Source organism: Penicillium paradoxum, assembly GCF_028828445.1.
Source record: "Penicillium paradoxum strain IBT 22861 chromosome Unknown utg000007l_segment0_segment0, whole genome shotgun sequence".
Lineage (NCBI taxonomy): Eukaryota > Fungi > Ascomycota > Eurotiomycetes > Eurotiales > Aspergillaceae > Penicillium > Penicillium paradoxum.
In genome coordinates, this window is record NW_026643185.1 from 23,765 (window position 1) to 47,544 (window position 23,780).

Consider the following 23,780-nt stretch of genomic DNA (forward strand, 5'->3'; position numbering starts at 1 on the left):
TATAGTCCTTGCGTCGTCTCTTTCCTTTTGGGGGAACAATGTTGTATATCGTGCTGAAGGCCTCGTGCAAAATGCGTTCTTTTATTTCACGGTTGCCCGGATTTCTGCAGGGCCACAGGGACAAGTCTCGTCAAAATACCCTATTTCCACCTTTGGATCGTCTGGTCATCAGCACTTCCATAGTGACGGCTTCTAGGACCCATCATGATTGGGTATCCCACCAATGCTCCGCCTCTGACAGATGTGGTGATTGCGATTGGCGTTGTTCTCCTCGCTGGTTCTGTTCTTCGATTCACGTTTGCAGTGGGATCTAAGCTGCCACTGATCAATCAGAGATCCGTCTTTGATTTTGGGGTCAAATCTCGTCGCAGCTATGTTGCTGGTGCTGCGGACCTTATCAAGGCCGGATTTGCTCAAGTAAGTATCGTCATCATAGTTCGTTCGTAGATAGAGCTGATGAATCGTTCTAGTCTGCCAAGGGATTTCGACTGATCACAGACAATGGATGTCAAGTCGTGCTGCCGCCGAAGTATCTCAACGAGATTCGAAACCATCCCGAGATGAGCCGGGACAAAGCATCGGCCAAGGAGTTGCATTCTCATCTTCCGGGATTCGAACCATTTCGTGAAGGATCGAAGGATGAGCGAATCATGCACGACGTGGTCCTCACAAAGTTGACACGCACCTTGGGTAAATCCCCTCAGGAGTGGAAATTAAATGCAGAAGATCCAGCATGTTGACCCCAATCATCCAGGGCGCGTCACAGAGCATCTCTCGAAGGAAACAGCTATGGCTGTGCAGAAGCACTGGACCGATGAGAAGGGTAAGTCGTGGAGGGCAGGACAGGCAAAGAACCATGTCAAGGCTAATGGGAAGATAGAATGGCACGCCATACCTCTCCGAACCACAATCACTCCCATGCTGGCACAGATGTCCTCCCGGGTGTTCTTAGGCGAGCTGCTGTGCCGAGACCCTAACTGGCTTCATATCACGATCAACTACGCCGTCCATGTCATCCGCGCGACCGAACAGCTACGGCAATGGCCCAAGCCGCTCCGACCTTTGGTCAATTGGGTGCTCCCTTCATGCCGTATGATTCGGTCGGACATGAAGCAAGCGCTAGCTCTAATCACACCCATCCTGAACGAACGAAGGGCAAACAGAGCTGCTGCTCTTGCGGCTGACGAAGCCCCAACTCAATACAATGATGCTATTGATTGGATGGAAGATGTTGCCAAAGGTCGCCCATACAACCCAGCCATCTCACAGCTCCTACTTTCCATGGCTGCTATTCATACCTCGGCAGACATGTTGACACAAATTCTATTTGATCTCGCTTCCCAACCGGATATCATCAAAGCTCTGCGAGAAGAGATCATTACCGTCACTCGCGAGAATGGTTGGAGCAAGATTTCCCTTTATAAGTTGGTCCTCATGGACAGCACCATCAAGGAGAGTCAAAGGTTGAAGCCTGTCGCTATCAGTAAGCTATCTTTTACTTCGAACCTTCTCCTCTGCTACGCTAATTCGTCACAGCTCCAATGCGTCGTCTTACTACCGCCGACGTTGAGTTATCCGACGGGGTCTTCGTCCCCAAAGATACCACCATTTTGATCTCCGCGGATAGTATGTGGGACGAGAAAAATTATGAAAACCCGCAGGAATTTGATGCTTATCGCTTTCTGAAAATGCGTGATGTCCCCGGCCAACAGACAGCCGCTCAGTTGGTGGCGCCCTCTCCGATCCACTTGGGCTGGGGCTTCGGGCAGCATGCCTGTCCCGGAAGGTTCTTTGCCGCGAACGAAATGAAGATCGCTCTCTGTCAGATCCTCATGAAGTACGATATCAAGCTCGATGAAGCATGTCCTCCACAAGTCAGGCGATTTGGCGTATCCATGACTGCTGACTCGGGCGCGAATCTGGTGATTCGGAGACGGCAGGAGGAGTTGTCCCCGGAAGACTTGGGTTGTCAAGCATGAGGACCGTATATCTCACCTTGGAGAACTGCTATGTCTTGCAATGCCCGGAATAGGATTAAAACACAAAATCAGTAACTGATGGGGCCAATCAGGCTTAGCACTACCTTTTGTAGCATGAAAAATGAGAACACATCCGATGTACTCAGAGAATATCTTGATCAGACGCTAGCAATACTTAAGACAATAGGAGGATATCTTTTTAAGACATGCTTCATACTAGGATTGCCCGTATTGATCCCGTGCTACTGGCCCAATTTTAGCCATCGGAAGACGTCAATATAGGTAACCTAAGTTGGCTATGTCAATGTATCCAAACATGATACAAACGTTGCATTAATCAATCTAAAATGAGGATTCGAGATGGCAACAGAAGATTTCACACTGGCACCATCATTTCTACTTGAGTCTCTGTAGATCACAAGTTTCTATAAATGATACTGACGGGCATTCTCAACCGAGATGCCGAGCCGTTCCCACATCGCTTCCACATTCATATCCTCTTGACCGCTGGTGATGGTGTTAGCTTCCGCTGGGCTGCATGTTGTGAGAGAACAAGAGCTCACTCGTCTTTTGGATTGATCCATGGCTCTGTCTGGCCTTCCGCGGTATTGGGATTGCGGAACACCACATTGTGTGTCTAAAGCCACATTTAGCATGTCATGGATATTGAAGCGACCCCCACAAAGGTTCCATTGACCTACCACTCCGAGTGTTAGATGAATAGCACCAGGTCCCTTCACGAATTTATCCTCGGCAGCGCGGCCCTCAATTAAGGCCTGGATATTTTTCGCAACAACTGCTGCTTGGGCTGCACCTGGCCGAGCAGCCTTTTGAGCACCGGTATCCGCGATGTCTCCAACTGCAAACATGTTCGAATACTTCTCATCCAAGAATTGCATTGTAGGTTTAACACGAATGAACCCATTATCAGGGTTGATGATTGACTCGCCATCTGGACTGGAAGGTTTCAAATCGGCCACCGGTTGGTTATTTGGTGTTTGCCCGGTGGCCAGTATAACGAATTGCGTGGACTCGGCGGTGCCGTTCGTGAGCTGAACTTGAAAGGTGCTGCCATCATTAGGAAATCCATTTGCTGGAATAGCTACGCGAGAGCCAGTGATCAGTCGGATGCCCAGCGCATCAAACCGCCGCTTGATCAGATCATGGAGTTGAGAGTGGAAGTTCGGCATCACCCGCGGCCTCGACTGTACCATTGTGACCTCTTTGTCGGGGTAATACTCTTTGAGGTCGGTTGCCATCTGAACACCGACAGCACCCCCGCCCACAACCAAGATAGACTGGGATGCCTTGACACTGGCCTGGTGCCTCTGGAGATATTCGACGGACGATGGCTTATCATCATCATCCATAGCTGCAGGCTTGGAGAGACGTGTTCCTGTAGCAAGAACAACATAGTCGAAGGATATCTGTTTCGATCCTTGCCATTCACGGTCAAGCTCTATATGGGTGGGCCTAACGGACAACACCCGAGCCTGTACCACGCTATGGGAGGCAGGGTTGGGCGATGTATTGAAGATACCACTGTAGGGGATGAATGCTTTATGTTCCTGTCCTGGAACAATGGCAAATCGAGGCTATAGTACTGCGTTAGCTTTGCCAGGATGCTGCCAGTACTCCCTGTGTCAACGGACAACCTACAAATGTGAAGAGGTGGTGGAAATGACTATGAGGCTCAGTAAGGAGAACCTGTGCCAGATATTAGCTTGCTTTGCTTTTCTTTTTCCCTCTGACACAAAAAATCATGGCAACCTACTCGGTGCGTTGAGGGCACGATGCGTGCGAGCTCCTGGGCTGTGGTCTATATCGGTGACACGAGTTAGTGGTGACTTTTAGGCACCAGAATATGAACCTACCCGTCCGACGAAGGAGCCGCCGACGACAATGATATTCCGTAGCGAGTTGGCCATTTTAGACATGAGAAGAAGAAGTGAGAGACAGGCGAATAGAGGCCCTTTATAACCCTCGAGTAGAATCCGCTTATCAGATTAACTCCGAGATGCAGTTTCCTTTTTGGGCCAAACTCCGAGCGCCCCCGGAGTAGTGTACATCCGCCGTGTCGAGTCCATCCGATCTTCTTTGCCGCGAATGAGCTGGTGGCCGGTCTATGTATATATATATATATATATATATGTACGCATTTGTGAAACTATATTGCTCATGCTATCCATGTATAGCCACTGTATGGCGAGCTCCAAAAATAATCGCACCGCAGCTTTGCAGATTCGCAATGAGATCACATACAGTGCATATCCGTATATCCGTATATCCCAGGCTCCTCCAACTGGTCACTCACTTTCAATCCTACCGAGGTGATGCCCAGTGTAAAGTGCAAGTTATGTCTTTTCCTGGCTAAAAAAAGTACCAATATTGAAAGCAAACCTAGGCCATCTATGTACGCACCGTCAAAGAGGAATAGCGCATACGGAATAGCTTTTGAAGGCATAATTGGTACAGTATGTATGTACGTTGTGTATGGAGTGAACTGCCCTTGTCCCAGGCCTCTGTGTCGAAAGCTTAACTCTGGTCCAGCGAACATCATGCGGACACAGTCCATCCACTTCCGCGCGACAAACTATGATTGCTAATCTTGGAACCGACGTCCCAAACTCTAGAAAAAGAAAGGATAACCACTTCGCGATTGAATGTTTAAGAAGGATGCCAAGTGATAGTCTTAGCGAGTGGACCGCCTCGGTCATACGTGACGAGTACAGTGTGATGATCCAATGCCATGATTCCAGGCCAGAAACTGGAGGCCGGGGAGACAACCGTTGCCGGGCTCCATTGAATACGCCCTTTAACTGGCGGGCCAGCAAACACGACCTTGATAGAGGCATTCTTAACCCAGTTCACGTGTTCGGAGTCTTCGTCGGTCATGAATATCGCAGCCAGTGATCCATCCGCAAAAGAGGCAATCTGGGGGGATCCGGCGTTATGACCTTGCCGAGGGCGGAAAACTTCGTGCCGCCAACCCCAGGTAGCACCGTCATCATAGGAGAGAAGCGCTTCAACGCTGAATGGACCGTACCGAGTTGTCTCGAAGACCATGACAAGGGCCTCGCGGCCGTTATCAAAAGTTCGCGCAATGCCGCTCATTCCATCACGAAGCGGGTCTTCGACACCATGTAGACAGATCGGTTGAGTCCAGGTACTTCCTTGATCTCGTGAGACAACCAGCATGGTACATTGGTTGTTGTGGGCAAACTCCTGCGAGAAATAGAGCTGCACCTCACCCTGGCGCCCCACGCGCATGAAAGGCTCCCAGATTCCCAAGGGAGGGCGTTTCTCTGCTGCCTGCGAGGCATAGTGCCAGACCCGACCTCCATCCGTAGACCGACAGATAGTGATGCGGAAATGTGTAGGGCCATTTGGACCCTTGTCATGATTGCGGAAAGCAGCCAGTACTGTACCAGGAGCTACTTCACACAAAAACATGTTATCCACGTCGCCAGCAGCGCGAGTCACCTCTGAGAAGTCCACAAAGGTACGGCCGTTATCAGTACTCTTCGCAATGCGGAGTGAGCGTTGTCCATCGGGGAAGCGGGTAAAGGACGAGAGAATGGACCCATCGGAGAGCCGACACAGACGGGGGTATGTGCCTTTGTTGGGAGGTGAAGACAATCCGCGCTCGTCATTGTTGACAGCTGGTCGTCCTGGAAGCCGAACATCCGAGGAATTCTGTTGATGATGCTTCTGGTCATCTAGCCCTAGCGTTTTGAGAACCTTTTGACCCAAATGTCCCGGCATATTTGATGCAGTGCTGAGGATATCACAGAAACTTGACGGGGAGCTGACCGGACCTGAAGATGACGTCAGGCGGGGCATTTGCTTATGTAATGTTTACCCCTTGGTGCCTCAGGTGTCAGTCTGTAATGGAGCATGAGATCGGCATACCGGAAGTTTAGTTTATCCTGTCCACGCAGTATTGTTGATATTAGTCAGAAAGTCATATTTCCTGCTAGAATAGTGGATACAGAAAGACAGAGATTTCAACTCCCTTGATTGGACCCCTACTATACTGAATACACCATCAGTTGACATCTGTAAGTGGTTCGATCATCGATGGAGTACAGAACACCTCTCCGTATCTGGCTCAACATCAAGGGGACCTTTGATACTTCATTCCCTATTCTGGATTCTTCAAGGTCTAATCTTCATCTTTGCAGATTCACACACTGTCTATACGCTCTGCCAGTCATAAATTGAGGTCTTCATACCTCGTGGCTGGAAGCTGAGATATTAAAGAACAGTGACTGATATATCCAGGTGCCTAGTTAGAGCAGCTCCTGCTGGAGTTTTAGGACCAAATCAATATGTGAACAGATTGAATGTCTAATTCTATCGAATCTGCTATGAAAACTTATTTATCCTTCACTGAAACCATCCACCCACGATGACTTGCCTAACATATTACCAAGGGTATCAAGTTACCTAACGGTTCCTTTATCCCGCCAAAGAAATCTTGACGATTTTTCCAGGCTCAATGAAACTGCCAAGCACAGGCGCAATCAGCCCACCATTGGTACCAACATACAGTGTCTGTCGGTCTTTGCTCAAACGGACCGAGCTTGGTCCTGCCAACTGCGTCGAAATTTGGCCGCCAGCAACGAGAGCAATTTGCCCGGATGGACTGATGCGGACAACGGAGTTCTGGGGACCCGTGGGGATATATGCCGTCCCATCTTCAGTCACCTCGACATTATCCGGTAGGAATCCGCTGGCGATGACCTCAAAATCCCCAATTGGGTTGGCTTCCTGGTCCACCTTCACCCGGCAATACTCCATCCGTGTTGTACTGGTGTAGTAGACATATTGACCCAGCACTGTCAAACTATTGACTCCCAAGGGGAGGCCCTGACCTTCAGCTGGAAGCATCGTGGGATCGTCCAGTGCGACACCATAGTCTCCAGTCTTGGTGTTGACCTTCCATATAGCGCCCTTGGGGCTATCGGCAATCAAAACTAGATTGGGATCTCCGGGAAAAGTGGCCATTCCATTCAAGGCCAGAGCTTCGGGAAGTGCGGCAATTTCCGAGACAGATGCTTGGTCCAACGTCCGCTTGTCCTCTCTAGCCCTAGTACTGGCCTTGTTGGTAAAGTCCAATCTCTGGACTGAGAACGAGCGGGGAGTTGGCTCGTAGTTTTTGGTGGAGAAATTTCCCACGACAACTGCGAACACATCATCCTCGATTTCACTGATTCCAAAGCAGCTGGTGACGTTGGGAAACGTGTAGGCAAGGGTCGCATCTCCGCTGGTGGTGTTGACCAGCCAGACCTCGGGCGTGTCTAGGCGTGTCAAAAGGAGATTGCCATCCGATCGGAGGGCTATGTTGTCGACCCATGAGCCATTGTTGGGGAATTGAAAGAGGGTCTCTACTTTGACCTTGGGCTCTTGGTTGGAATCCGGGCTTGCGGTGATCGCTTCGGTGTTGTAAAATAGAGGCCAGGAAGCGAGAGCCGATGGAAGGATGGCTAGGCCACTGAGCCAGGCAGTATGGAGGCGCATTGCATCAACGATAGTGAATTGCGTGGTATGGGGACCCAGGGAGAGGGATGTCCTATGTACTTAGCTATATGCTCCAACAATACCGGCGCCCCTGCGCCAAGGTCTCGCAAATGCTGAGCAAACAAACTGGCCTTATGGTCGCGCCAATTGTCAAGTATCCGTTCCCAAACTCAACATTCCCCGGTATTGCCGGATTGGATTTCGACCTCGCCCCCTGCATTCCCTCCACGCCGGGCATTCCTCCCCTCGAACATTGGTGGGAGAAAGTACCGAAGGTTCTTTCATCTCCTATGATGTATGAGTCGCATTGATATGCAATTGCAATGCCTCGAAGATCAAATAGAGTAGGATTAAATGACTGATCCCTTCAACAACAAACCTGCACATGTAGCTACAGCACCATGGCCTTGGGAACCTGATCAGTACACCTATGTCTGCAAGGCTTGGCATTACTGCATCCTCTTGGCAATGTTTTCACAGCAGAATAGCTCAGTCTTGAAAAGCTATAGCCATGCGCCACCGTCGCCGGTCTTGCCGCATGTGCTGCATCCATTCAGCTTTTCAGCATGACCTTCGTGTAGTTATTATTGTTGGTCGTATCAATCTGTCCTTTGTGATTTGTAATGTGCGACATTTACACAGCAGGGGTAGGTCTTGTCTCCAGAAGGTGGCGGATTGGACCCCTTGGGAAAGCGAGGCTCCTGGGTCACGGAGCGGCCCAGCCAACGACATGGATTATAACCAGAATTTGCACGGATGCACTTGAGAACACGAGCTGTCAGATTGGTAAGTTCCAAGTCTGATCTGCTTTTCTGCGCAGTCTCTCCCTTGTGCTGGAACATACGAGGCTCATGAAACCAATAAAGCGGAGGTTAGTACCTAGATACAGTCGAGCACTCCTTCGACTTTCCGGTAAATCTCTATATCTTCATGGACTTGGAATGCCACTGGGTATCAGTTAATCCTTGGGGCTTTGGCCCCAGCTTACAACCCGCAAAAATGGGTTGGAGGTAAACGTCCACCTGGAGCTTACGTAGATATATATATAGCCGAGCACTTGCAATATACAAAGTCTTGCTTCGACTTCCGATTTCAATTCACAACAGCCCCAATGGAGAAATAGATCGAGTGAAGGGCAATTCATGCGCTCAACAAGGTCTTCAATCAACATGCAAGGCAAGCCAATACAAAAACATCGTGGATCATCGCGATGCTAAGGGGCAAAACGCCGAGGCAGAGACATAACCGAAGAAGCCGAGCCCCACCATGTTCAGTACAAGAATCGCCTTACCCTGTGAGTATTGCCTCGAAACAGCCGATTCCTCTGTTATCTGAGTATGGAGACCGAGAATGCAGATAGGCCACGCACGAGGGCAAAGAAAGCGTGCCTGGCATGTAACTCGCGTCGCGTGCGGTGCAACGTGCTAGAAATGCAGCCTTGCCAAAACTGCGTGGCATGGAATCTCGCATGTGAAGTAGGGATCTCTCGACGCGGAAAGTAAGGATCTATCAAGTAATGATCCGAGTGGATGCTCATTTCAGTTGGCAGATATCCCCGTCGAAAGAAAAAGGGGGCTCGAACATCCACCACGCCAAATGACACGGCAAATGCATCGGAATCCCGAGACCCCGGACAATTTCCTTTGCCTGGACAATGCTCCCAGTATCCACCAGCTCGTCCCACTACAGCGGAGGGCGGGATCCATAAAACGGTGTTCCTCGGCGAGTCCAGTCCTCTGACTTGTGTCGTTGACGAAGGGCGACGATCTCCGGACAAGGGGTATGCATGCAGTCTCCAGAAAGGACGACTGCACTACTCTATTTCGGAGCTTACCGGTGCAACTGAAAATAGCCATGACCCAATAGGACCCCGTCGCAAGCTAGTACATGATCGTCTTACCCGCCAAGGGGCCCTTGAATTCCCGTCGCCAACGATATGTGACACATTACTTCAGGCTTATTTCGACTGGCTTCACCCATGCTTTCCAATTCTAGATCGCGCAGATGTGCAAGCTGGCTACCAAGAGGGCACACTGTCACCTCTGCTTTTACAGTCCATGCTGTTCATTGGCGTGAGCCTGTGCTCGGACACAGCGTTGTTTACCACGGGCCTCGGTAATCGTTATCAGGCCAAAGAAGCGATTTATCATAGAGCAAAGGATATATATGATTCGGGATGGGAAACAGACACGGTCACGAAGTTACAGTCATTGTTTCTACTAAGCTTTTGGCGTGGCAGTCCAACGGAGGAGCGTGACGTTCGCTTTTGGCTCGGAGCTGCGATCGGTCTTGCCCAGACAAAAGGCTTGCATGTCATGTACGTCGCGTGCTTCAATCTGGGGAATATTCGCTCACATGTACAGGTCGAAGTTGTCCTTCTTGAATCCCAAGGACCATAAGATTTGGAAACGAATTTGGTGGGCTCTATATGTACGGTTCTCGTTTCGCAATTATCGACCGTGTGACATGAGTGTTAATCTTCGATCAGGTCAGAGATCAACAAGCATCGGCCGCGTTAGGCCTGCCTCCTCGTATACGCGACGAAGACTGCCAAACTGCCGAGCTGGAAGCCGCGGACTTCGAGGAAAACGAGCCCATGGGACGACCTGAAATATTCCGAGCGCCACCAAGTGTCCATATTTCCTACGTGATTGGAATGGCTCAATTGGCCAGGATATGTAAGACTTTCGAATACAAAGGGCCTATTCCGTCTACTGACAACTTTGCATCCAGTACGGGAAGTGGTTTCCAGCCAATATCTGCCCGGACGATCCAAGTTGGATAACGCAGCTCGGCCGATACTTCATCAACGCTTAGTTGACTGGGAGTCATGCCTACCGGCCGAGCTGCAGTTTCAAATGCCTATGAGTAGGGACGCTATGTTCCTCGTTGGCATGCTTCATATGGCGTATAAGTATGCCATGCCGTGCCGATAGTGATCATTGTGAGCGTTTGCAGCTAACACGCATACAGCAACTTGCACATCCTCTTATATCGGCCGCTTTTCTTACAACCCCCAGGCCAATCAGGCAACTCAGAAGGAAATATCGCTCTGGATGCCGCGACACGAAGCACCCGCATTTTGGAGGATATGCTTTCAGAAAACCTGGTCCAACATGGATCTGTTCATTTGTCGGTTCTTTCAGCGAGTTTAACCGAGTCAACACTAATACTGAAGCAGAATCACCCACACATTCTCGGCTCTTTGCATACACACCATCCACTTTGGGCGGGTGACAGGCACTGCCCGCAAATTAGCAGAACATAGGGCAAAGCTGTGCCTACTGGGCTTGAAGGAATTACAGAGATCATGGGATCTGAAGAATTGGGTCCTGGATCTTTTCTTTCGATGCTTGGATGACCGGACTGCTCGCGATCTCCAACTAGCTGACAGTCATATGCCACCATCGATATCGCAGACAACTGGTGGTCATGAACTTGAAGAGGTCTCACCTGCTACTCCTGCCAGTGGGCCATATCGATCGCTGTCTCCAAATGCAGCGGAAAATCCCATGCCGGATTCCCACCTGGCGCTTTCGCATAACCCCACGGAAGAGACGGCAATCAATATGGACTGGTACGAGTTGTTCAACATGGAGGGCGATGATGTTATGGGCCTCGCCGGGTCATTGTCAAATCCGGAGTATCTGAATCCACAGAACCTGGAGTTTCTATATCGTTTCCTGTAGCTCATGCTAATCCAATACCCAATTAACACAGTTCAATATGGAAATTTATCTGTCTATTGTTGGAATATGATATTCACATACATAGAATCAATCTAATAGATCTAACTCCGCAAGTATGGCCTCATTGTGTTCTCCAACTTGTGGAACTGAGCCCATCTGAGCGCCATATCCACCCTTCTCGACTGATTTGGTGGATCCAGGTGGTAGGAGGGCTGGAACCGCCCCAATGGGAGTTTGTATTTTGGTCCATCGATCCCTCGCTTGAAGTTGGGCATGGTTCCAGACATTTTTCATGTCATTGACACTAGCATTGGCGATAGAAGCTTTGTCCAAGCGAGCGATCGTTTCTTCCGTTGTAAACTTCGAGAAGACATCATGGATGATGGACTTCAGCTCGTCACGATTTTGAGTTCGCAGTGAATTACTGGAGAATCTGGGATCGGCAGCTAGGTCCGACTGGCAAAGGACGTCGTTGCAGAAATTGACCCATTCTCGCTCATTTTGAATACCCAACATAACCGACTGTCCATCGCCAGCTTCGAAAGGCCCATATGGGTAGATAGCCGCATGAGAGGCACCTGCTGGTACTGGACCAGGGGCATCGTCGAATGCATAGTACATGGGAAAGCCCATCCACTCCACCATACTCTCCAGCATGGAGATATCAATCTGACAGCCCTGGCCATCTTTACCCCGCTGCAGTAGTGCGGAGAGAATGTTGCTATAGGCGTACATTCCGGCGGAAATATCGGCGATGGAAATACCGACTTTCGCCGGCTCCTTTCCAGTGCCTGTGACCGACAGCATTCCGGCCTCGCTCTGAATGAGAAGGTCGTAGGCTTTCTTGTCGCGATATGGACCATCTTGTCCATATCCAGAGATATCGCACACAATCAAACTCGGGTGCTTTTCCTTCAACGCTTTGTAGGAAAGCCCCAATCGCGCACTAGCACCAGGGGCCAAATTCTGCACGAGAACATCGGCCTTTGCGAGGAGCTTCATTAGGACGGCGTGATCTTTTTTCTGTTTCAGATCCAGTGCCAAACTCTCCTTGGAGCGATTTGTCCAGATAAAATGCGATGCGAGTCCACGAACTCGGGTGTCATATTGGCGTGCGAAGTCTCCAACAACTGGTCGTTCAACCTTGATGACTCGAGCACCAAGATCGGCAAGTTGTCGGGTGCAAAATGGCGCGGCAATAGCTTGTTCCAGACTGACGACAGTAACTCCAGCGAGAGGTAGCGGCCTGTGTTTATCAGACGGAGCAGTAGAGTAAAAGTGCGACGCAATACGTGACCCTCCTGTGGATCGAACTGCACCCGACGGTGCAAGGGGCCGGGATGTGCTCGAGAGAAACGACCTCATTGCAAGCTCTCGTTTGGTGTCAAGACTGGAATTCCAATTGCAGCGACTGGCACTTATTCTATATATACCAGATCAATAATCTGGAACACCTTGCGAGTCCCCGGATCCCCAAATACCGCAGGATGCAAAACGCCGATCAGCCAGCGCCAAGCCCGCTGAGTCGGCTATATGGTCGTCGATGATGAAGATGGACAGTGGACACCGTGACGTGAAGCACTGCGACTTCCGTTTCAGGTTCTTCAGCCAAGAGATCATGGCATAAGATGAACTGCGATGGTCCCACAAGATTGCCTCGCTTGGGGGCTTGGGGCTGATCATCGGCGTAGGGCCGCGAGGCGTTCGTTCCTATAATAACTAAAGACCAACGTTTGGTCTAGCTGAATGTGAAATCGATCTGGAGCCTGGAAGAAAGATTTTCTCCATTTCACCTTTGGATCGAGCTGATTCCTTCTATCAAGTGGTCCACTTCGGATATCCTCCGCCAATTCCAATTCCTTGCTTGATACTCCGTCCACCCACGAGCAAAGCAAAAGTGGATCCCGAATAGAAGCGCAGAAAGGCTGGAAAGATAGAAAGGCTGCATCTGGGGCCCCCGAAAGTCACTGAAGAGCGATTTCAGCGAAGACGAAGCAATCCTATTGCCCTCTTCGGGATGCTTTGGGTGCTCTGGATGACTCCAACCCACAAATATCCCCATCGCCTAGCTCCAATCTGTCGATGCCAAGAAATGGGGAAACCAGGCGAGGCGCCCAATGCGCGATGGGCAAATTCGGCTCTCCGTTGGGGAGAATGGGGCGGCGGGGGACCCCTGAAAGACCTCGTATTCTCGCCATGTGTCCCATTTTGTGCTTTACATCTATGCAGCACACACCAGAACTCCTCACGATCGAGCATAACCAATACTGATGGTTGGCGTACCTCGCAGCAAGGGTTGCTTGGCGTGTCTCCAGCGGCGGGTCAAGGTAAGGGGGCCCAAGTGTTGCGCTTTCTGAGATAGTGCACTAACCCACTGTATAGTGCGATGAAGCTCAACCAGGATGCCAGTCATGCCAGAGAAGAGGGCATGCGTGTCCTGGCTACACGAGAGACCGAAAGTTTTACCACCGATTCGCTTCATCAAACCAGCGCCAGTCGAAAAATAACATCTCATCAAGAGAATCATCAGAGTCAAAAATGGCATTGGTTTCTGCAAACGAAATACGGAGACGCACTTCAGCCCCTTATGCCCCAATGGATGAGGCGCTAGTGCCAGGGCTCGTCGGTAAAGCCCTGGACCAACAATGCCGCCGGAGCTTTCGCGATTTCGTGGATGTTGTGTTCCCAAACATATATTACAGCTACAACACTCGCGTGGAAACCCCCTGGTTTAAAATCTTACATGATGAGAAAGGCACAGCAAAGGCAATGGACTCTGGGTTTCGTAGCCTTGGATGCTTGCAGTTGGGCAGAGCAAATGGCGATCAACGACTGATTCTTGCTAGTCAGGAGATTTATGGTCGTGGGCTTCGCGATCTTGCTCAAGCCCTCAAAAGTCCTACTACAGCCGGCACGGATGTGACCCTTGCAGGGGCAATACTGCTAGGGATTTATGAATTGATGAATGCGACGGCGGAGACATCCTGGCTACTTCACTCGCGAGGGATCTCTCATCTACTTCGTCTTCGAGGACCAGAAGGTCATTGCCGTGGGTTTGGCCGTACCTTACTACTGTCCTTTCGAGGAATCCTAGTTTTTGAGGCGTTCACGCGGGGCGAGGCATGTTTTCTAGAGAGCGAGAAATGGAGATCAATTCTTCCACAGATCCTAGAGGACGAAGAGCGCCGCGGCACAAGCTGTCGTCTGGGCCAGTTGATGGACTATGCATTCAACGAGATAGCTCAATGCCCCGGGTTTCTTGTCAGAACCAAAGCTCTAGTCGCCTCTTCACAGACTACCAATGCGGAGAGAGAACGCCTGTTATGTGCCATCAACAGGAGTCGCGAGAATCTGAGGGATTTGGAAACCCAAATGTTGGCTGGTATCAAGGCCAACCATGACGGGAACAAGAAAGAATGTCAGGCGTTCTTTGGCTTGATTTCCGGTCCTATAAAGGATACCTCGGTAGCATTTTCGGTTGAGGGCGTGCAATCAGGCATCGCGCTTCTCCAACAATTGTCGGTTGTGCTGATGTCCGACCAGGCACGACAAAACAAAGTAACACCGTGGTTAACACTGGGCTCAGGTCACAATGAAGGACAGATTGTCATCAACCATGATGAACTTGCTCAGATTGCCCAAGAAAAACTTAAAATGCACCCGATCGGTCCTCACCAACAGAGCAGCCCGAAGCTTTGGCATGATCGGATTGCCTTAGCAATGGGAATGCCGGGAAAAGGCTGACCAATTCCCCATTTAAAGGGGTCTTTTCATCTGATTCCGAGTGGGAATTAATTTTGGCAGCTATAAGGCAAGATGTAAATGTGTTCCGCGTATGGCACGGATTTCGTCTGGGAGGCCTCATGATTACACCCTAGGCCCCAGTGGCGCCTAAATTCTGCATATGCTCAGTTTTCGTGGGATTCAATTGCAAGTGGTCAAACATCTCCCAAATGGTGGCCAAGGACTGAAAGCGATCGTGCTATCCTCAGACTGAGCAATGATGGGAATAGGGTCATGTGCCATCATGAACCCTATGCAGCGTTGCAGCGTTTACAACGACTGCGCAGATTGCAAGGACAGGCAATGCCATTATCCTAAACCACATGGGGGGGGGGGGGGGGGGGCTGGGGTCCACCTCTCTAAAAGACTGATATGGACTGCATTCGGAAGGTCGACGTCTGGAATGCTGGGCGATGTTTCAAATCCGGCGACAACCTATTTCGGTAACGTGTCTCGCTATATAATGTACGGAGTACGACATAGGTACTCTGAATTAGGTATCACCGGAATAAGAGGCTTTAATAATGCAGTGAAGGTACCGCATTACACGCCCATATGAAATCTTGATTTCATCCACCTATCCCAGTAGATTGCTCGGGGTTCATCTCCAATAAAAAGAACGGTGTTGCTTGTATGTCCATTTTTTTTTCTTTTTATCAAGTTGCACTCTCAATCACCGCCTGAGCGCAATAGTCCGACCGGATAGCACGGAGTACCTGTAGACGAAAGAGGAACTCAATATCCTAATCTCTCAATCTTCGAACCTTGCAAGGTTGGCCATATGACTGTAAACGGTACGGAGTACGGAGTACGCCTTACGGAGTCTACGGTCCTGAAACATACCTTTCAATCAAAAGAATTTCGCCCTATGGGACCATGTGAAAACACTATCAACCCCTTTCGTAGGGTGTGATGTGATCGATTGTTCCTGGAGGAAGAATGCTGGGGCGTGTCACATTTTCAAAACCGGCGATTATCTCCACGAGCAAGTAGTCACACAATGGTGCGTACCTGCATGTGACGGTCCTTTCTTCGCTGGAAGTGATTCCACTTCTGCAACTCACGTCCTGGTCGGCATGGTTCCTTAATAACACAATACAATGGCTGGGAATGCTTCCGGGTGCTTGGAGCGGCCCAAAAGGCCAGCCACCGGTGCTTGCGTGGCCCCGGAAACGCCTATGTAGCCGGATTGGCTATGATGCATGCTAAGCATTCTGGACGGGACGTCTGAGTGGCCATTAAGAATGTCCTGATGGAGCTTTAACGTCATACCAAATTAGATTTGTACCTGCCAATCAGCTACGGTGGCCGATCAGGATCAGCCCAATCACCATCCTAACCTGTCCGCCAATGTCGCCACAGCTTGCGTGATGTTAATTTGAGAGCTATTCTTAGTGGAAGTTGAGCGGAGGTGGCAGGTGCAAGGAGGATATATATAGGACCAAATTGTCTCCCGAATTGCCTTACTAGGAATATCATCGAGCACGATCACAACAAGTGATCTAAACACATTCCAATCGAGTCCTACGATTGCCAAGATCGTTTTGTTATCCATTCCCCACAATGCCATCCTCAACGGCTTCTACCGAGCGTTCTGGTTCGGTCAAGTCGCAACATAGCCCCAAAATCTCTCTTCAGAGCAAAGCCGACCCCAACATGGCTCTCTATGAGCAAGAACCCAGTGTGTATTCCATTGCCCTGATGAAACGGTTAAATCTGCGGCACTAACGACTAGCAGCCGCTGTGAACCTCCAACCTGGATCCCGGGATACATTATCCCTCCGCAACATGCAGCACAGGGACAGGGAAGGAAATCTCATCAGTAAGCCATCACCCATCATGGTTAGGAACAGCACGGTTCTAACTGCGCCCATAGCCGATCCCGATCTCTCCAACCCCACACGCAGTCGGTTTGAGCGCCCGCTCGACACTATCCGATCGTTCGATGCGGCCATCGAGACACATCGGAAACAACAACGGATGTGAAGGTCGGAATCTGGACCGGATCGTACTCCAGAATGAAACGAAGGAACGCTTTCTGATGCCATTTTTCAAGCCCGAGGTTGATGTATAATTTATGTTTGCTTAGAACGGAGTCGCCATGGAGATATCAAGGTCGGATAATACGTCGTTTGGACGATTTGGTCTCTTATCAAAACCATGTAGCTTTGAACCCTTGCCCTGGCTGAATGGCTGCCTCTGGGATACGTGAGCATTCCCAGTCCACCACTCTAGTATCGAGATTGAAGGTACTCGAAGTGCCATAGACCATGTAGTTGTCATTCTAGTTCTTGTTCCATTGCGCCGGGTCAGCCGAGAGACTCTTGAGAGACCACAGAATTGAAAACCAACTTGATTTACAGGTCGATCGCGTCCGAGGACAGCGTAGATCGAAGTGGTCTGAACTATAGGAGGCTTCCACGTTTCTCCGTTCATACCTACCTCTATGTAGGTAGAACGTGGATGTATAACATACCAGGCCGGCAGAGACGGATCTCTTGATGGTCCACTTGAGAAAAGCAAAAGAGAATAACTATGCATAATATTTATAGATACAACATAAATATTATACATAACATCCCACATAATAACCAAGACTCGGACATGAGTTGGAGAGGATCGGGACAGTGCCACTGGCTTCCCCTACTATAGAATACAGCCTCGCGCTGTCTAGCAAGAAGCTTAGTCTCTGATTATGTTTCACTTCTTCAGAGAAAGGAGCCAAGAGAAAAGAAATCACAGGAAAAACAGAAAAAAACAGAAAAAAACAAAAGAAAAGAGAAAAAAAAAAGCAAAAAGGCACGGCCCCACAACACACCACGGCGAGTTCGCGTCTGGGCTTCGTGTCTTGACTTCTCTCTTGACTCCTGTCTGGTCGCTCCTCGGACTCAAATATCAGTTCATGCCGAACACCTTCAGATCGAGATCGTCATGTACAAGATGATCTTTGGCAGCTCTCATCCCGGCAAAGACCGAGGCCCGAACAAATCACATCCTCAAGACCAAAGCCAAGACACGTTAACTGCGTGGGGCGTGTCGCTCTCGCGTTATAATTCGCTCGCACGAAACCGATTCGCTTTCATTCGCAAGCCCTAAGGTCGGTTCGGGACCATTATCTCCGAACGAAATTGACATGGCGCTAGTCTGCCAGTAGCCCCCCTTCAGACCTATTATTGAAATGGGCTTCGAGACACTTAGCCACATTTGGGGCCTCGGCTGTGTCCCCGTTTGGTTTCAGGGGAGCAAATCGGATCCAGTCGCTGTCGGAGACCTCCAGGGGGGCCTATTAATGGATTCGAAGCCACCAGACGCTTTTCCCCTCTCACATTTCAGCGACGTACGTCGTTATTCATTCCTTGCAAGCGTCTCTTGATTCTCAGTCTTTCGTTTGTATATCCAACTTTATTCACTCGCTAGATTTGATTGCGGGCAGTGAGCTTCGCGACCTTCACCATGAAGTTTTCCCTGGTGGCACTAGCTACCCTGGTTGGGGCTGCTGTCGCCGATCTTGACCCCATTGTTATCAAGGTACGGTGGTGCAGTCTCTAGAGCACATGTATGAGAGAGAATGGTGTATTAAAGAAACAACAGGGAACCAAGTTCTTCTACTCCAGCAACAACACTCAGTTGTAAGTCGCGCCCCGGACTCCCGGACTCCTGAATTTGACGTGTTACTGACAAGCACAGCTATATGCGTGGTCTTGCCTATCAGCGTAGGTGATCGGGGATCCATCACCGTCTCCATCTCCACTAACCTTCTCCCAGAGGAAACTACTGATAGCAATAGCTACAAGGACCCTCTGGCTGATCCCGAGGCTTGTGCCCGTGATGTTCCCATCATGCAGGAGTTGCGCACCAACGTGATCCGTACCTACGCCATCAACGCTTCCGCTGATCACTCTGCCTGTATGAAGCTCTTGTCCGATGCCGGTATCTACGTGATTTCCGATCTATCCGAGCCCTCGCTCTCAATCGACCGCAGCGAACCTGCGTGGAACACCGATCTCTACGAACGATACACTTCCGTGATTGATGAACTGGCCCAATACACAAACACAATCGGCTTCTTCGCTGGTAATGAGGTTTCCAACACTGTCTCGACTTCCGATGCCAGCGCCTTCGTCAAGGCTGCTGTCCGCGACATCAAGAAATACATCAAGAAGAAGAACTATCGCCCCATGGGTGTCGGTTATGCTACCGCGGATGTGTCCAACATCCGTGCGAACATGGCCGACTACTTCAACTGCCAGGACTCCGACGAGACCATTGACTTCTGGGGATATAACATCTACTCGTGGTGTGGTGAATCGACCTACTCCAAATCCGGATACAAAGACCGCACTGAAGAGTTCGCCGATTATACTGTCCCTGTTTTCTTCGCCGAGTACGGTTGCAATGAGGTGCAGCCTCGCAAGTTCACTGAGGTCAAGGCTCTGTACGGCGAGACCATGTCCGAGGTCTGGTCTGGTGGTATCGTGTACATGTACTTCCAAGAGGCCAACAACTACGGTAAGAAGCGGCCTTTCAACTCCCGTGAAAGCATGAACTTATCAGAAAGCAGGTCTTGTTTCCATTGTCGACAGCACCAGTGTTAAGACCATGTCCGACTTCAAATATTATTCCAGCCAGATCGCCAATGTGGACCCCACGGGTACGAACAAGGCCTCCTACACACCCACCAATACCGCTCTGCGCAGCTGTCCCACCGTTGGATCCAAGTGGGGTGCTGAGGCCGAGCCTCTCCCACCCGCCGCTGATAGCAATCTGTGTGACTGCATGTACGATGCCTCTGCCTGCGTTGTGACTGAGTCACTCTCCGAGAAGAGATACTCCAAGCTGTTCAGCACCGTTTGCGGCTACACCGATTGCAGCGGACTGGCCGCCAATGCCACCACAGGCGAGTATGGTGCATACAGCATGTGCTCCACCAAGCATCAACTTGCCTTTGCTTTGAACAAGTACTACCTTGAGCAGAACAAGGCCGCCGATGCTTGCGATTTCGCTGGATCGGCTACCGTCAAGGCCGTCACCAAGGCTACCGGCACCTGCTCTTCGCAGATGAAGGAAGCCGGAAGTGCGGGAGTGGGAACCATCACCACCGAGGGTACTGGCAGCAAGAAGTCTGACTCCGATTCCGACTCCGACTCCGACTCGTCCTCCTCGGCCTCTTCTACCTCAGCGACTTCCTCCAGCGGCGGCGCTATGAACATCCACTCCAGCGTGTCCTTCGGGTCTTTCCAGGTGGCAGCCTATGTTGCCACCGCCCTACTGGCTGGTGTTGGAATGATCGCTCTGTAAATCTTTCCGAGAGATCGAGTGAGCGTGGGTTTGCGTTTGGTTTATGTATATTCTTAACTCGCATCTGAATTGTGTATCTGTATTTTTTTTTTCCCTGCCCCCTTCTACTCCGACACTTTCGAACAGAGAGCTCAAAACAAAGGGTGTTCAATATGGCAAGAAGAATTGCCTGGCGGGCAGCCTTGATTGAGATTTATACCCGCAGTCCATGTTGCTACTTGATATGATCGGGAGAAATTACCAAGACTGAATTGATGTTTGTACTCTTCGTTCGCCGTTTTTCTAGCCATTCGCATTGTTTTATTAATTCATTTCGACGATCGAATATCTTCTATCGGTCGAGTACAAAAGGGGTGATCAAATGCACTCGACTACCATACCCTTGGCGGTTTGTCTCCAATTTCCTTTCGAGAGGACCACAGCGTCCCATCGGATCCAAAGCCTTGCAATACTGGTCGATTCGACCTGGGCCTAATAGTTCGTTCGCTAAGCCAATAGCCCACAAGATGATCCTGCAGAACTCCCTCCCGGCACATTCCCACTGGCGACATGTGTTAGCGTATGTAGTAAGTGTCCATGTCGTGTTGACCTGGATCGGTTAGATGAGATCAGTTTCATTGGACTTGTAATGATGTTCATAGATACTCTGTACACAATCTACGATTGGTATACATATCCGACTTCGTGGTGATGTATCTGATGATGAACTCCACACACCCACCGTTCACAAGAATAGATGGATCTATGGAGCATCATACGGAGTAGCTGCTTGAAAAACACGGTAGATGTTGTACACAATAAACAATTACTAGAGCACAAGTCAAGCTACCCCTGGAGTGGATCCGTTAATATATGGCGTTTCAGAGTCTCGGAATTGTGCCTCGTAATGTCGAGTGGAACCACCATGAATGATACCTATGGCGACCGGAGTACGGAGTTGATACCCATATACATATACATAATAGGCTGAATTCTCCACATAGTGATATGTGTGGCGGAGTGGACTCGACGCTTTAGACCTGCTCCGATCATTGCATTTTAGCATTTTTTTAAACAATCTCTGATAGAGAACCCACATTGAAAGAGAAATTAACGTCTTGAAATTGTGCTTATGGAGGTCAATTAAATTATACGCATTGATAGAGGTAATCTCTTGTACATGATGGGGTTGTCTCTATTTATAATACTGTCGCAAGGAATCACTCGATTCTTGCCATGTCATATCCCGCTGAACCCGAATGGAATTCAAAGGCACTTCGTCCGACATGTCGTCGGCGTTGGACACATCCAGATGCGTCTTGGTCTTATTGCGTGGCTCATCTGCCGGTCGTAAGGCAGAATTATCCAACTCATACCCCTTGGATTGCTGGACATCTGTCCGAGATTTTTGGGTTCCAGACCGGCTGGAAAATTTGGATGAAATCATCATGAACAAGGGCCGCAATGTTGGCATGCAAGCGCAGATAATTCCCGTTGAGACCTCGACGACACACCAGGTGCAGGATTTACCGAGTGTCCAGGCGATGTCCGCCACGTTGAAATCGAACAGAGTGCTAAAGCGATACACACTGGTAAAGATCACACTAAGGACATGTCAGTCAATCCTGGGCAAATTCCATGCAAGAGAGGAACAGGGAAAAGGGTATACATACAAACTACCCAGCATAAAGATTGCAATCACGGATAGTCGATGGGTGAGGCTTGCGTGCAGTCTCCATACCACCCGCACCGGCAGGCAAAGCATAAGGATATCAGTGACAACGTTGGGTACCGCGTTGCCAATAAAGGAGCCTTTGAGGTCGATGCAGTGGCCGGGAATACTGACGTCCCAGGCTCGGGCAATCGGAGTGCATTGGAAAATGCTCACGAGGATAATAGCGATGGCCCACGCGACAGATAGACTACCCAGAACGATACAGGCAATCTTGATCTCTCGTGTGGGGAAGATGCGGCTATACATGAGCAGGATGGAAGCCTTGGTCACTGCAATCGTTGTGACATAGAAACACTCAAAGACCACCAGGAGCTAGAGGCATGTAAGCAAACGTGTCGACTTCACGAGATTTCTCAACGCTGCGAACCTTTGCAATCATCATCGTATTCTCCGGGGGTAGAATCTCCGAATGTAAACCCATGCCGTAATGGACCGCTATGCACCGTTAGCGTCAGAACACCGGGGATATCATGGAGGAAACCGATCGTACAGGTTAGCATTACCCCGACGAGGGCAAAGAACGGTACCAAAGCCACGACGATCAAATAGTCGTCCCATCCTGGCTTCAACGACTTCTTCCACCGTGCCAGAAACCGTAAGATCACGAAGAGTACCGCAAGAATTGTCATCGTGATCGTTCCAGCTTGCCAGGAGGCCTGGAAGCTTTCATGGGGATTGAGCGCGGGCATGTTGACCCTGCGAAACTGAATCAGCGCATTTTTTTGCGAGTTCGATGAGGCGCGGAGGTGGGTTTTAATAGAATGAAACGACGAAGTGACTGACGGAGCATCCACATTTGAGCGACAGACTGTATACCGAATATGTCCAGAATGGATTATGAGGAATCGAATCCTCATTTTGACTAATGCATAACCGCGAATAATTCCAAGGCCGTTAAGAGAGGGTCCAAACAAGGCTAGGTATACTCCATACTTCGTAGTCGGCGTTCTCTTTTGACACTCCAAAGGGGCAGGTGGGGGAATTGGGGGGGGGGGGTTATTGGGGGGCAGGATTAGATGTGCTCTCCCTATTCCTATTTTTTTTTTTTTTTCTGTTCGCGATTTGGTCCACTTGTGCTGTTGTAGAAGGACGGAGGACGGAGTAGGCATAAGCTACTCATCGGGGACAACATGTATGCCATGTCGTTGAACACAAGTCACATTCGAGCATTGCCCGGGTCAAAGGAGCAACTCTGTACCAGTCAACTTCTGTGGACTGGGAACTAGGAACTAATTTGGCAGACGCAAACCCCGACAGGGAATCCCGACGTCTCTAGACCGCAAGATGCCAGGAGCCTGTTCGGAAGAGGAGCCCGGATATCCATGACATCTGATCTACACGCCCATTGCCCGAAATCCCACATCCGGAAAGAAACCAGGGCAAATGCATTTGCGTTGTGGGCAAAGCCAAGGATACCCGTTGGCTACGGCCGACTCCCGAGTGGATCGTCAACGAAGAGGCCAATCGTAGGCTTGTTCAGGATATTTCGGGCTCCAGGGCTGCGGCAATGGCCTATCAGCTTAGCAGCCTCAGCCGTGCTCCACCGTTGGCGTCAAACTGGCGTCTTAACGGCGGGTCAGAGGATAACCTCCGGTTTGGTGTAAAGGGGAAGACGATCATTCACCTTTCTCCGGGCATCTCACGTTGAACGGCGAAATTCACCAATTGCCCCTACTCTGCCGAAGGGACTTCTCTAGTTCCGGTCAACTCCCGCTAGTGGGATTGGATCCAGGTTCTGACCTTCTATTTGGGTGCTTGGGAGATGCTGTCTCTGAGAGTCGGACTAGTCCAATC

General features: G+C 50.0%; 11 protein-coding genes across 11 annotated transcripts; 6 read left to right on the plus strand and 5 right to left on the minus strand.

Annotated features, from left to right (window-relative positions):
- Positions 1-204: 204 nt before the first annotated feature.
- N7457_007633 (cytochrome P450) lies at positions 205-1,979 on the plus strand (the record flags this gene model as incomplete). The annotated part of the gene is made up of 5 exons (XM_057178676.1): positions 205-417; positions 471-690; positions 755-823; positions 881-1,483; positions 1,537-1,979. 5 exons carry the CDS (start codon positions 205-207, stop codon positions 1,977-1,979), a joined length of 1,548 nt encoding a protein of 515 aa, XP_057027062.1.
- Positions 1,980-2,404: 425 nt separating this feature from the next.
- On the minus strand, positions 2,405-3,907 carry N7457_007634 (uncharacterized protein; the record flags this gene model as incomplete). Its single annotated transcript, XM_057178677.1, has 6 exons — positions 2,405-2,486; positions 2,543-2,616; positions 2,681-3,574; positions 3,639-3,686; positions 3,754-3,798; positions 3,854-3,907. 6 exons carry the CDS (start codon positions 3,905-3,907, stop codon positions 2,405-2,407), a joined length of 1,197 nt encoding a protein of 398 aa, XP_057027063.1.
- A 739-nt stretch (positions 3,908-4,646) lies between these two features.
- Positions 4,647-5,744, minus strand: N7457_007635 (sialidase family protein; the record flags this gene model as incomplete). Its single annotated transcript, XM_057178678.1, has 1 exon — positions 4,647-5,744. The coding sequence occupies one exon, from the start codon at positions 5,742-5,744 to the stop codon at positions 4,647-4,649; it is 1,098 nt and encodes a 365-aa protein (XP_057027064.1).
- Positions 5,745-6,440: 696 nt separating this feature from the next.
- Positions 6,441-7,502, minus strand: N7457_007636 (uncharacterized protein; the record flags this gene model as incomplete). The annotated part of the gene is made up of 1 exon (XM_057178679.1): positions 6,441-7,502. One exon carries the CDS (start codon positions 7,500-7,502, stop codon positions 6,441-6,443), a length of 1,062 nt encoding a protein of 353 aa, XP_057027065.1.
- A 68-nt stretch (positions 7,503-7,570) lies between these two features.
- Positions 7,571-7,813, plus strand: N7457_007637 (uncharacterized protein; the record flags this gene model as incomplete). The annotated part of the gene is made up of 1 exon (XM_057178680.1): positions 7,571-7,813. The coding sequence occupies one exon, from the start codon at positions 7,571-7,573 to the stop codon at positions 7,811-7,813; it is 243 nt and encodes an 80-aa protein (XP_057027066.1).
- Positions 7,814-8,932: 1,119 nt separating this feature from the next.
- N7457_007638 (fungal specific transcription factor domain-containing protein) lies at positions 8,933-11,191 on the plus strand (the record flags this gene model as incomplete). Its single annotated transcript, XM_057178681.1, has 7 exons — positions 8,933-9,000; positions 9,052-9,819; positions 9,866-9,932; positions 9,991-10,180; positions 10,236-10,416; positions 10,476-10,634; positions 10,684-11,191. 7 exons carry the CDS (start codon positions 8,933-8,935, stop codon positions 11,189-11,191), a joined length of 1,941 nt encoding a protein of 646 aa, XP_057027067.1.
- Positions 11,192-11,278: 87 nt separating this feature from the next.
- Positions 11,279-12,556, minus strand: N7457_007639 (CaiB/BaiF CoA transferase family protein; the record flags this gene model as incomplete). Its single annotated transcript, XM_057178682.1, has 1 exon — positions 11,279-12,556. One exon carries the CDS (start codon positions 12,554-12,556, stop codon positions 11,279-11,281), a length of 1,278 nt encoding a protein of 425 aa, XP_057027068.1.
- A 1,173-nt stretch (positions 12,557-13,729) lies between these two features.
- Positions 13,730-14,935, plus strand: N7457_007640 (uncharacterized protein; the record flags this gene model as incomplete). The annotated part of the gene is made up of 1 exon (XM_057178683.1): positions 13,730-14,935. One exon carries the CDS (start codon positions 13,730-13,732, stop codon positions 14,933-14,935), a length of 1,206 nt encoding a protein of 401 aa, XP_057027069.1.
- A 1,602-nt stretch (positions 14,936-16,537) lies between these two features.
- N7457_007641 (DUF2406 domain-containing protein) lies at positions 16,538-16,960 on the plus strand (the record flags this gene model as incomplete). The annotated part of the gene is made up of 3 exons (XM_057178684.1): positions 16,538-16,655; positions 16,713-16,796; positions 16,851-16,960. The coding sequence occupies 3 exons, from the start codon at positions 16,538-16,540 to the stop codon at positions 16,958-16,960; spliced, it is 312 nt and encodes a 103-aa protein (XP_057027070.1).
- A 1,467-nt stretch (positions 16,961-18,427) lies between these two features.
- N7457_007642 (glycoside hydrolase family 72 protein) lies at positions 18,428-20,272 on the plus strand (the record flags this gene model as incomplete). Its single annotated transcript, XM_057178685.1, has 5 exons — positions 18,428-18,502; positions 18,566-18,603; positions 18,662-18,687; positions 18,740-19,483; positions 19,536-20,272. 5 exons carry the CDS (start codon positions 18,428-18,430, stop codon positions 20,270-20,272), a joined length of 1,620 nt encoding a protein of 539 aa, XP_057027071.1.
- Positions 20,273-21,446: 1,174 nt separating this feature from the next.
- N7457_007643 (uncharacterized protein) lies at positions 21,447-22,675 on the minus strand (the record flags this gene model as incomplete). The annotated part of the gene is made up of 4 exons (XM_057178686.1): positions 21,447-21,855; positions 21,925-22,298; positions 22,354-22,421; positions 22,477-22,675. 4 exons carry the CDS (start codon positions 22,673-22,675, stop codon positions 21,447-21,449), a joined length of 1,050 nt encoding a protein of 349 aa, XP_057027072.1.
- Between the last annotated feature and the right edge of the window lie 1,105 nt (positions 22,676-23,780).